Consider the following 13,719-nt stretch of genomic DNA (forward strand, 5'->3'; position numbering starts at 1 on the left):
AATTATGGACCCACAAGATGCTGGATACCCAAACGAGGACTACAGATGGCTATGTCGTGGAGCTTCATAATCGTTTGTATGAAACATGTCAAATTGCTCATGAGGAGCTGCAGAAAGCCAAGCTCACACAAAATAAATACTATGATCGCAAAGCGAAGCCTCGTCAACTCTGCGTCGGAGACAAGGTGTTGCTATTGCTATCTTTCTACACCAAAAAACTTATACTAACTTGAAAGGGCCCCTTCACAGTACTGAAGAAGCGCAGTAAAATCAACTATGTCATTGAGCTGGGATCCCGAACCAGTTTGTTCCACATCAACCTCTTTAACAAGTATGAAGAGAGACCACTGTCGACTGACACGGCGAGCCACGCGGCTGTCACGCTACAGACAGAACAGCCAGAGGAAGAACTGAAACTTCCATTGCTCTCGCTTCAACAGCACGAGACCTACCGTAATGTCAAAGTCGCCAACTCCCTGGACATGACCCAGAAGGCACAGATCGAGAAAATTCTTTCAGACTACCAAGATATTTTTTCAGAAGTTCCGAGAAAGACGAACTTGGTAGAATGCAAGATTATGACATCTACTGAACCAGTGAATGTACGGCAATACCCGATAACATTTCAACAGGCAGTCGGGAAAGAAGTGCAGCAGATGCTGTCACAGGGAATCAATGAACGGTCAGGCTTGCCTTAACAGTCACCGATTGTTGTAGTTATAAAAAAACGGCAGCATGCTCCTGTGCATTGATTTCCGGCAGTTGAACATAGTCGTCGTAATGAATAATGAGCATATTCCACGAGTTGACATGATATTCGCTAACTTAGGAAAGGCTCGCTATTTTTCCAAATGTGATTTTACGAAGAGATACTGGGAAGTCTCAATGCATAAATACTCAAAAGACGTGACAACCATTCAATCAATGTCGGGCCTTTACCAGTTCCACTTTATGCCTTTCAGCATTAAAATGGCACCAGCAGTATTCACCAGACTCATGAGAAAAGTTGTGGCTGGCATTTCTTACGTACACCATTACTTCGATGATGTACTGATGGCCACAGACAAGTAGGAGACCCACCTTGCCACACTTGTCACTTGAACGTTTCTTCCAGCAGGTACGGCACGGACAGCTCACAATCAAGCCATCCAAGAATGGAATCTGTTCAACTTCTGTGAAGTTCTTGGGCCACATGGTGGGTCATAAAGTCTTACGGCCACAGCTTGAAATGCTTGAAAAGATGCAAGCTGTAAAAAGAATCCACACAAAGAAAGAAGTCTGGTCCTTTCTCGGTCTCACGGGTTACTACCAGGACTTCGTACCAAACTATTCTCACGTTTCTCATTCCTTAACAGAGCTAACTCAGAAGCGTTTGCCGAACAAGGTAATATGGGAACAAAACCAGAAAGAGTTTGACGAGCTCTGTGGATATCTGTTCACTGGTCTATCTTGAGATCACCTGACTTGATGCATCTGTGCGCAGAATAAATTGCTTCTCTGTCTAAAAGTGTGGGAGCTGTACTCATGCAGAGTTATCACAATCTTCTGCATCCTGTCGCCTTCGCAAGCAGGAAGCTCCTTCTGTGGGAGACACGCTACTCAACCGTACAACGAGAAAGGCTTGCGCTCGTATTGGCTATCCAAAAATTTTATGTTTATCTTTTCAGAAAGCAGTTCGTACTGCATAACAATCACCAGCTGCTGGCCTACATCAACTCGGCCAAACACATGAACAGCAGAATTCTGCGATGGAGCCTAACACTGAAGGAATACAACTTCACTGTGGAATACATCAAAGTAATTGATAACCTTGGAGCTGGCTATATGAGTCGAGGGTAGACTTTCAACGATATATGCTTGAACTGCTTTTAATTTTTGTGAACTTTGTGAACTGCATATAGAATGCTCTGTGAACTGAGTGTGGAACAATATGTGAATACGTGTGAAAAAAAAATTGTTAACATGCGAACACTTAACCCCTTTCGAACTGTACACTTTGCCGTCCTCCTGATTATAAAAGTTGTTGAAGTGAAACAACTTCCTTAAATGGGGGGTAAAATGTCACATGTAAATACCGCGCGATAATGTCGGGGCAGACTACCAAGCAGAGAGGGGCGAAAAAGAAGGACACGGTGGCACGAGGTGCTCTTTCAGAGTTCAGGCCAGGCACAGTGAAGTTCCAGGCTCCAAGACGAGCAAGACGTTCTGCCGGGCAAGACGAGCACGAGTACGAAGGATCACAGAGCCGTGCGAGGTCCAGGGTAGTCGATGTGTCAAGGCTCCAGGTGCCAGCGTTTGGGGGACTCACTGATCGAAGGGCCGCCAAGTCGTACCGAGCGATGTACCTGGCTGGGACTTGGGCTGCTGGCCCATGAGCGTCTGAACCAGAGCTTTGCCTGGCAGTGTCCTCGCTGAGGCAAGGAACGTCTGTTGAGCTTCTACACCGAAGCTGTGGTGAGCAGCATCCTAGCACAGCATAGACAGTGCTGTACTGGACAGAACCGGCACGTGGAACCGCACTCCTTGGTGATTCTCGAGACGTTCTAAAGTTCGGGCTGGTCCAGGCATCTCAGAGGCGCCGCTACCACTGCTTCAAAGCCGTGAGCCTCACGTCACGAGTCTTCCACTCATTCTTTCCTCTCGTGTGCTGTGGTGGATGTTCCGATGACAACTACACCACCAATATCCCTTAATTTTTTTTAGTTTGCTACATAAATATTAAAAAATGCCTCCCTGTCTGTTTCCTATGCTGCTGCACAATATTAGAAATGCCGAACCGTCCTAACCATCACAGATCACTCTTTTGTAAAAACTTGTAATTGCAGTTAGTATCCCTTTGCTCTAATTCTACAGAAATGAGTATTTTGAGCTCTCACCGTACTGTTTTTAAAAGACCAGGAAAATGACGTCACACAAACATGATCACACTAACTTTGCGATTTTATCCTAAATTTAGCTGGATACAGCAGGCTTCATATCTTGACAGTTTGGTGCAATAGCAAGTGTAAATGCCCACTACATCACTAATATGTTATTAAAAGCAAGTGCTGATTCACAATCTCTAGTTACTTTTTCTGGCATACAGATCTAAGCCATCTGTTTTCTTGAGTTTGTGGTACACAAACAAGTTTTAGATATAATAATTTTGCAGTTCTAATGAAATTTCTTCTTGCTCAAATTACACCACATGGAACCCACGGGGCAAAAAATGAGTAGGTGACAAGATTGAGAAGATGCAGGTGTGAACTGACATGTTTATAAGGTACATAAGCAACACTCGCATGACCTAAACGCCAGCTGAACAAGCAGAGTTTAAGAGGAGAGCAGTACTTTAGAGTCACATAAAAGTTCCTCCTATGGCATATTTTGTTATGGGCAAAAGACCTTTTTTTTTTCAGTCACACCTACAAAAGTGCCAAAATTACGTGACCACTTTGTCCATTGTGCACACTTGTACATTTGTTAAATTGTGAGCTATTGCCAATACATTTTCTATGTTTATACATCTGAATGAGAAACACTTCATGTGTATGTGTTGTTCTTTTTTTGAAAATTGATTAACTATGCTTAATGATGTATATATTTAAGTGTAATTGTAGAAGTATGTACAAGACATATGCACAGCATGATACCAATCGTAGCAGCAAAGTTTAAACATTACACTATGTAGCTAGCTTCCACTAAAAGCTCGAGCTCTACATCACTGCAGTCACATTGCAAAAATTAATAATTTTGAAAGCTCTTTGATCCTACTGCATATATCTCAATGGAGCAGCAGGACTATGTCAGATAGCTTACAGTGGTAGACTCCACATTGGTCATCACATTATGATGATCAGTGGTCGTCCAACTCAATGTCCCTTAGACATTCACTGAAAACCTACCCATCTGACTCGCCCCCCTTTCTTTTTCAGTAGAGTGACTTGTTGGGTGAGTTGGTTGATTCTTACAGTAGACTTAGCGCAAATACCAAGATGAGAGAAGAGCAAGCACTTTTATTTTCTCTTAAACACATGCACAAGTGCTGTTTCTACGTCTTAATGTGTCTGTTGATGCGTTGCTCTTAATCGTAAAATTTTATGTGTATCAGTTATGCCTCCTTTTATATTTTCTATGATGAAATTGCATTAGCTGAGTATTGTAATTGATGCCTTATTTAAACACCCCTCTTTTATAATTTCTCACAAATGCTGCTTGTGAAACTTGAATAGATTTAGGAGCTTCAAGCCTTTTTTCATTCTATGTCAGTTATCCGAAATTCAGTGCCATATGCAGGAGCCATAAAATGTGTTATTAATGACATTCTTGCATGTGTAAGGTATAACTCCTTTTCAATCTAAAAGAACTGGTTATGGCAGTACATAATAACTGTACCTATTTACTGTTATTTAAAATTCATGTATTAGTGCTGCTGGCAGTGAATCTGAAGCAGAGCTACGTTAGAAGGTAGTAAAGGGCGTATTTCATGACAGATTAGGGGTGAATTGCAAGTCAATTGCAACGATTCACAGATTAGACAAACTGGTATCAAGCAGACGTCTTGTTATACTTTATTTCCAAGATAACACGGAAAAGCAAGCTGTGTTGCATCAAGCTCAAAAGATGAAGAGAACCAAAATTTATCTTCGAAACGATTACTGACTGACACGCTTCGCGAAAGAAAGCTACTATGGGAAACTGCTAAGGCGGACCTAGAAAGCGGTAGCAAGGTTGCTCTAGTTCATGATAAGATTCGCATCGATAACACCCTTTTCTTGTGGCACGACTCGCTTAATGCACATAGGAAAGTGTTACATGAAAGTGCCGTAGGGCACCCCAGCTAGCGCTTAGGGGAGCACCAACTTTGCTTGCTTTGCTTCAATGCACGCAGTATAAGCAATAAAACTGGACAGCTGGAAAATATTTTACTCATGCACGATCCACATGTATGTGTCATAACAGTGTCTTGGTTGCATGAAGCCATTGGTGATAGCGAGATAGTGCCACCTAATTACCAAATTTATCGATGTGATCATGGTTCTCGGGGGAGTGGAGTGGCTGTTATTATTAAGCATGGCATTGATGTAGCTATTGCCAAGTGTTTTTCAGTGAGAGAGAGTCTGCTTTTGAAACTTTCATTTTTTTAATGTCATTTTCCTCTGTGCTGTTTATCGATGTCCTACTGCTGAGAATTTTTTTGAGTGATTTGTATGATCAACTATATCTACAAAGCGAAAATATTATTTTAGCGGGTGATTTCAACCTTCCAGCAAATAATTGGGACGATATAAATTATGGTACTACTTCTTCAGCTGACACACTTTTAGACATAATGTTTTTCCTTGGCCTTGAGCAATTGGTAAGGCACCCCACAAAGGGTAGTTTCATACTTGATCTACTATTTACAACGGAATTCTTTACAGGAGTGACTATCTCAGTTGAAACTGGTATTTCTGATCATAGATTAATATATTTTGGATATTTATGGTCAACGTAAATCAGTGACAAAGCCAGTGGAAAGCGTAGTAAGAGATTTCGATTGAGTGTATGATGTTGCAGTAATTGATTATTTAGAAACGTATCTCACCAGATCTGTTAGCGATGTTCATAGTGCCTGGCAACTGTTTTGTGGTATTGTGGACTTCTACACAAAAACTTTGTACCACTTAATTGAATATGTAAGCGTTCACATAACCCATAGATAAACCATGAGATTACACAGATAAAAAAAATAAAAAGATTGCGGAAAAACGTAGACTAGCACGCAGTATTTTTCCAAACTCAAAAAAAAAATTGTTAGAGATTGTTAGTACTGCTAAGCATGAATTTTTTAATGACACCCTACCGGAGTTCATCAAGTCTGATCCTGAAAAAATTTTGCGCTACCTTAAACAAAGTAATGAGGAATTTTCTAAAATACTAGTCAATGAGGTCTTGATAACTGCTCTGGCACTAATTGCTGCTCATTTTAATAAATACTTTCAAAGTGTCTTTTCTGAACCACAGCATTATGAACTGCGCGACCGCATACCTATGATTCCAGATGATCATAGCTCGTGAGGGTCTTCTGCAAATGTTACTTAAGGTTAATTCTAAGAAATTGTCAGGGCCTGATGGCATTGGTAACTCATACCTACATCTCTATGCAGAACAAATTACTGACTTCCTTACTGCCCTTTTTAATGCATTGCTTAAAAGTGATGAGATACCAGCTGATTGGCATACAGCTCGTGTTATGCCGATTTTTTAAAAAAGTGATCATATGCAGAACAAATTACTGACTTCCTTACTGCCCTTTTTAATGCATTGCTTAAAAGTGATGAGATACCAGCTGATTGGCATACAGCTCGTGTTATGCCGATTTTTTAAAAAAGTGATCATCATTCCTTGTCAAACTACTGTCCTGTTTCTATCGCTAGTAGCTGCTGTAAAATGTTAGAGGGTGTTGTTGCCAATTCTGTTAATACATTTTTATCAGAAAGTAATATTTTTGTCACTATATCATATGGTTTCCGAAAAATATGCCTACAGTAATTCAGCTTGTGTCTACAGTGCATGAATTCGCACGGGTTCTAGATATATCTGGACAGACTGATGTGTTTTTTTTAGATTTTGGTAAAACCTTTGACAAGGTGCCTCATGGAAAATTTTTGTTAAGGCTCCAAAATATTAAGCTACCTTCAAGAATTGTTAGGTGGATTCATGCGTATTTAAAAAACAGAAGTATATTTGTTGAGGTGAGGGGTTGGGTTTTTTTTTCCCTATCTGTTTCTTCCGGTGTGCCATAAGGTAGCGTGTTAGGCCCCTTATTATTCTTAATTTTTGTTAATTATTTAGTTGATGTCGTACATAAGGACATATCTATTCGATTATTCACAAATGATTGTGTTGTTTTTAAAGAAATCTATTGTGTAAATGACCACATGTTACTTCAGCAATCTCTCACAAGTATAGTTGTTGCCAAAACTGGGATATGGAACTTAATATCGACAAAACAGTTCTCCTGAAGATAACAAGAAAGTGGGCTCCAAGCCTTTAAACTTATTGTCTCCGCAAAAACCTTCTCAAAGAAGTAGAAAAATACAAGTACTTTGAAGTCACTTTGACGAAAACACTTACATGGTCAGATCACATTGCAAGCGTATGCACGGCTGCACTTAGGAAACTGTGGTTTCTTAAAAGCAAACTTAAATGTTCCACGTAGGAGAACAAATTATTGGCATACAACGTTTGTATTAGATAAAACCTTGAATACGCCTCGGTTGTTCAGGACCCTCAAAAAAATATATCTTTCTTGAAAAAGTTCAACGGAAGGTGGTCAAATTCATTTTTAGCAAATATAAAAAACATGATTTGCCAACATAAATTATGCTACTTTATGACATCCAAACATTGGAATCTCACAGGAAAATTAATTGGTTAATGTTTCTAATGTTAATATTCTGTAATTAATACCTATCCCTCATGTAATACCCCAGCTGGGGCCTTTGAGGTATTCAAAATAAATAAATAAAAATAAATACACAAAATTCTTTTTGGTAAAGTTACAATAACTTTGCCCAATCGTGTGAAATGTCTATCTTCTAGAAAAACAAGACATAACCATAAATACTTTTCACTGGCGCCTATTTTTGCTCGTATGACTGCTTTCAAAAATAGCTTTTTTTCCAGGACTATTGCTGACTGCAACTCCTTACCAACTAGTGCTTTTCAATACGAAAATATTGAAAAACAACTTGAAGCTTTTTTGTTTAGTTTCGTTTTGAATGATGTATGAATATGGCTTGTTGGCAGTGGCCGAGTGAATTATTTGTAGACTTTTGCTGCTTATGTTCATGATTTTTCTGCCATAACACTGCTGGCTAAGAGCTATATAAGTTGTCGAATTATGTGCTGTGACAGTGTACAACTTTCTGTTTTTTGTTTTTGTTGCCCCTCCTGCTAGGTCCTAAGTATAGGCTTGCAGAACTTGTAAATAAATAAATAAATAAATAAATAAATAAATAAATAAAATGATCAAGTGCATACTTTTTTGGTTGAATACAAAGGGGGATACAGTATGGAAAACCAATGCATATAAGGAGAGGAACTCAAAATAGGCAGTGTAAATGGCAGTCTCCTACAGGTGCTGCTGAGAAGCGTTTGCGGGGAGTGCGCTCAGAAAACTTATACACGGGTAAGTCACTAGATAAGAAAAAAATGCCAACTCCAATGAGGCAGCCCGAACGGATACAGACTGCAACTCTGTTATAATGCTTATCCTGCTTGAATTTCAGTTGTAAACCAATTTACACTTACTCTTCTGAAACCTAGCTCTCCAAGTGGTAAATGTAAGGTGCATTTATGGAATACAATCTTGTAAATATGGCCAGCTTTTGATACAAGCAAGTTTTCTTATAGGATCCATAATGTGCAACATAGTACTGTCTTTTATTGATCGTTTCTGCAGGTTGCTGCGTGAACTACACATGTGCTACACAGGCTACATCACGAGTCCGACGCAATACTTAGGTACTTAGTATTTTTAATAAAAACTTCTGTTTTCTGTTTATTCCGCAACTTTTTTTCTTCATTATTAGCAGGGGTTCCATTCTGGCAGACTTGATGCGTTGAGGTAGTACGGGAGGGATTATTAGTCAGCTGCCAGCTCGTAACAAGATCGCATGCTACACAACGCCAACAGGCAAAAAAAAAAGTGTTCTACATTTGCCATCATAGGCGGAGAGTTTTATTATTCCCGGAGGACGCGGGGCACCTTACCTGCTCTTACACATTTTCTCTCTCTCTCCCTCTTTCTATGTGAGTGTATATTCATATATATGAGAACTAACAGAGAATATTGCCAGGGAGAGTAGACAGGATGTTATTATAAGTAAACGTAATGTGAGTGTAAAGTGACACATGACCTTCTGCAGAATGGCACTAGAGGTTTTTGCAACTTCGTTTGTCACTCTGCTGTGATCACTCCTGTTAGCATTATGAACCACATGCAAGTAAACACCTACTGCCCTACCACTCGGCACATTCTGAACTAGTTAAGAGGGGCGGAGAGTTTTAATATTCCCAGAGGGGGTGGGGCAGCCGACTACTATCTCATAATAACATCACGTACACAATGCCAAACAGGCCGAAAAGAGTGCTTGACACTCACCATAATGGAAACCAATGGCGCTGACTGAAGCTCCCATGTTTAAATTTACATATATATTCTACAAAGTGGACGAAGCGATGACTACCCCGTTAGCTCAGTGGCAAAACATAAGACGCAGTATTCGATGGTCACAGGTTCGGATCCTGCCGGTGACAAGTAATCTTTTCGTCTACTTTGCTTTCTTCACATTTACATTACAATTGCTTCTAGAACATCCCTTATACTTTCCCTGGCATAATATTTTGTCTAACAAAAAAAAAAGTCCTTAAATTAGTGTTTTCATATATAAGAGAAAGAAGTGTACACCTAAGGGCTCATTTTTCCATGTTTTGACACAATATTAATGAGATCTAACAGACAATAATGCCAACGAATGTATAGGGCAAGTTATTAGAACCAATGTAATGTAAATAAGAAGAAAGAAAAGAGAGTGAAAAAATAACTTGCCGTGAGCAAGACGGCAAGTTATTTTTTCACCCATTTTTCTTTCTTTCTATTTACATTACATTAGTTCTAATAACTTCGCCTATACATTCCTTGGCATTATTGTCTGTTAGATCTCAATTATATATATATATATATATATATATATATATATATATATATATATATATATATATATATATATATATGTATGTATGTATGTATGGCATGCCAATTATCATTATGCAGTGCGATTTAAAAAAAGAGGAATAGCTTTAGCGAAGCAAACCTGGTGCATATTGTTTCCAGTGTACTGAAGTAGCCCCTACTAATATTTTTGTTATTTCTGACACAAAAAGTACTCACCTAAATATAAAAACGTCAATGAGGCAGATGTGCACATGTTGAAAAGACAGCTGTCTGTGCTACTTGCACTAACGTAATGATTGTTTGCTCCTTTTTTTTTCTGTGAATAAAAGCCCGCAAAAAATTATAAAGAACACGTGACTGCATTCACACCCACTGAAGAAAGCAGTGCTTTCAAATAATCTTACTGAAAGCAACCGCATTGCCTCTTTTCCGTATCCAGAAACAGCGTTTTTCACAGGAAACGGCTACATTGTTCACAGTTTTCAAGGATTCCTCCCGTCTGATTGTACATCACTATCACTGTTCATGTTGCATCACTGTTCTGATTAATGATTAGTGACTGTGTAAGCTCAAGGCAGAGCATTTCTTCGGGCGGGAAGTGGCAGATAGTGCGATTTGTATATTGTTCTTTTTTTACGCTTCCTTCATTGCTACTGGCTATTTCTAAGTGAGATTGTTTGAGGGTGCTTTTTCGTGATGCGCGCGTTGGTCAAGTCACGTGTTATTTTTCATAATTCGTGGGCTTTTTTTATTAAGAGGAAAAAAATGAGCACACATTGAGTATGTTGCCGAGAGACACGTTTCAACATGATCTGCCTTATAGACATTTTGATAATTAGGCGAGCACCTTTTGAGTTACAAGTATGATTATGACCAATTAATTTTTTGTCATTAATTTGATGAGAGAGATCCTTGGAGTCGTTGGTGATTGGGAATCAATATATTTGCATAGCGCAAGACTACAAGTAGTTATGGCACAACTACAGAAGAGACAAGGACAGAAAAGGGGGCTGACTTCAACCAAATTTTATTTGCAAAAACGCTGGAAATATATACTCTCGACAAAAAACAGCACATCACAGCACAACCGCGCAATCTAATGTGTCACAGCCAGACAGTTAATATCTCGTTAATACAACAGTACACCTCAGCGCAAACTTACAGTCTATTGCGTCCAAGCCAGATGCTCAATTTATTTTTTAGTGAGTGCAACCAAAGGCATGCTGATACATAGATCACCCAGCATTTGCATTTGATTAGCCTCAATTATTTCTCGTGTTAGCTTCTGACAATATTGTGTCACAATAGTGCACTTTTCAAATTCCGTTCTGCAACCACAATCTTTACAATGAATACCCAGATGGCCTTGAACAGCTGAGTATACATGGTAGTGATGAACCTGCCCGTTTGTGCAACATACTTCTTGCCGCATGATGACGGGATTAAGTGAACGACAGCCATCACACATGCTACGAATAGCCACCTATGTTTGATTATGCAGCCGCTCCTTCGTGCGGACTGCGCATTCACACATATGCAGAGCACTGAAAGCTTTTCTGGGGCAGAGAAAACAAGCTTTACATCAACCTTATAACCTTCTTCGTGTGAACTGCGCATTCACACATACATATACAGAGCACTGAAAACTTTTCTGCGGCAGATAAAATCACCTGGTGATAAGGTTAATCTGTAGGTAGAATATTAGTATTAGATATGAGATATGTCATAGTTTAATATAGATTCACACAACATCAACTGTATACTACACACTTTACACCATTGGTTTTGTGCCAACTGCACCATTTAACTCAACTGGCATTTAGCTATGTATTGATTCAAATGCATACTCATGCATCAGGGTGTCTACCAACCTCGAAAACCTGAAAAAGTCAGGGAATTTGAGCCCTTCTGAAAAGGTCGTGAAAAAGTCAGGGAATTTCTGAAAAACTTGGCCAGGTCATGAAAACTGACAGCAGTTTTGTGCAATCGTCACATAAATAAGCATTACCATTTATCAAAGCTTAAAAAGTAGCTCTTTCAGCTGCAACTACAGTGAGCTGCTAGAAGGCATGTGAAAAAAAAAAGACAGTGCATATTGCTTCATAGTGTAAACGCAAAAGGATACACCGACCCATAGAACACAAAAGTTGCTGACGTTTTATCATCGGATATGGGAGGGAGCCTTGTTCACATTAAAAGCCATAAGAAAGGCGCAGCGTACTTAAGTACGTCTAAATACGTGACGTAAGCAGCGAAAGTACATTGTCAGAAGCATCTCATCACTACAGTTCAGGACATGTACATTCGTCTGTATCGAAATTCTAGGTTTAGGTATGATGCAAGCTTTTTTTAAATGTGGAGCGCTTAATAGTCACACCGGCTCTCAAATCCAGCGTCGGCGGTGGTATCTACACTCTACTGTGCATGCTTGCATCTCGTGCCAACAGTCACTACCCCCCCCTCTTTCTATCTCGCCTCGCAAGGCCGATGCAGGTAGCGTCTTCTAGTAAAAACCGACTACTCGGGCTGCACAAACGTTCTCAAATAGCTGACTTGCTCACTGCCTCGCTCAGGGGTTTTATTTTGGCTAAATATACATATTTTTTCACATTTACCACACACGCTCGGAACAGTCCGAGTGCATCAGGTAAATATGTTTACTTATATGTATGGAGCGCCTTTTTTTTTTTTTACCACTCGAGGGTTTGTTTCCAGTGCACAGAGTTTTTCATGCAGATGTGGCAGTCATAGAATTTGCTTTTATTCGCCATGGAAAAACCTGGAAAAGTCAAGGAATTTAGAAATATCAAATTGGTAGACACCCTGATACATAAATAGAGCCAGTTCACATCAGTACATTAAAATTTCCACCTTGTTTCTATTTTTATTCATTTTTTTGCATGGGAATACTAATGACTCATCATGGTGAATACATTTCCTTGTGCTCAGCTTATGATGACTTCACCTTCAACACAAGTATTGTTGATGGTCACATGAAAATGCATAATCTACACTGCCCGAAATTTATTTTGCAAATGCTAATTTAGTTAGCCGAGTGAGTTTTAGAAAGTCCGCAATGAAGGTCGTAGAACATGCATTATAGTCGTTTCCAACATTTTTCTCTGCAGTTTATCAGTTCCAAGATAGTATAGACACACAAAAGATGTGAAGGACTAGTTAGGGGACATCAATTTTTGATGAATACTGTAAAGATGATTATAAAAGATTGTTTGTAAAACATGCAATATCTGTGAATGTAGGACATTAGTGTGAATGTGACTCATATGCCTGGCTACTATAGTTATGGTTTAAACTGAAAAGAAATACCTAGAACACACCAATAAATAATGTGCTTGTGCTTCTTAAGAAAGCAGAAACTGGATTGGGGCACAAAGATACTGCAGATGAGCAACAAACACTAAAAACTGCAATTGTCGATTGCCCCATTTGGTGTGACGCATTAGCCAAAGGCTTTTTATCCAAAATCTTTTTACCCACACTCTGTGACAACACAGCTGAATGGTCTCCGCTTGAATTGTAATGATTTTCATGCATAAACTGTATTGTAAATTGTAATTAACACCTGTTTAAATTGAATGTTCACAATTAGGGCCTATGGGTGTGATAACCAGACTATCACTTTACCTGACTGAAAAATAAATGAAAGAACATTTGCATGCCAATCTTTCACATTCTGATCATTCCGAGTTATTGGCAATTATGATTACAATGGCGGCTACAGAGCTGACGAGAAAGAGGGCAGGAACAGTGAACAAGAAGATTAAATTGCCAAATGTCTGGAGCTAGGAGTCTGATGAAGTAGGGCAGGAGAGGGGTCATATTTTATAATACTTTAGACTCACAGGATATGCATTGTCAAGCAGTACCACCAGTCGGTTTTTGTATTCTCGACTGTACTGGACCAGAATGTTCTAGAGACAGACAAATAGAAGAAGGTGTTGGTGCACCTACATAACGCAGTTGCAAAGCGCGACAAGTTCATGACATGGGTCAAT

The 13,719-nt window shown here is 39.3% G+C and overlaps 1 protein-coding gene across 2 annotated transcripts in view; it reads left to right on the forward strand.

The window, feature by feature from the left end:
* Window positions 1-8,530, forward strand: part of LOC142776840 (uncharacterized) — a 34,427-nt gene extending 25,897 nt beyond the window's left edge. For both annotated transcript variants that reach the window (XM_075881191.1, XM_075881192.1), the window contains exon 5: window positions 8,429-8,530. In XM_075881191.1, coding sequence (XP_075737306.1) covers window positions 8,429-8,498 — 70 coding nt within the window. In that variant the 3' untranslated portion in view covers window positions 8,499-8,530. The remainder of the gene's footprint in view (window positions 1-8,428) is intronic.
* The last annotated feature ends 5,189 nt before the right edge of the window (window positions 8,531-13,719 follow it).

The sequence above is a fragment of the Rhipicephalus microplus genome, chromosome X (assembly GCF_043290135.1).
Source record: "Rhipicephalus microplus isolate Deutch F79 chromosome X, USDA_Rmic, whole genome shotgun sequence".
NCBI lineage: Eukaryota > Metazoa > Arthropoda > Arachnida > Ixodida > Ixodidae > Rhipicephalus > Rhipicephalus microplus.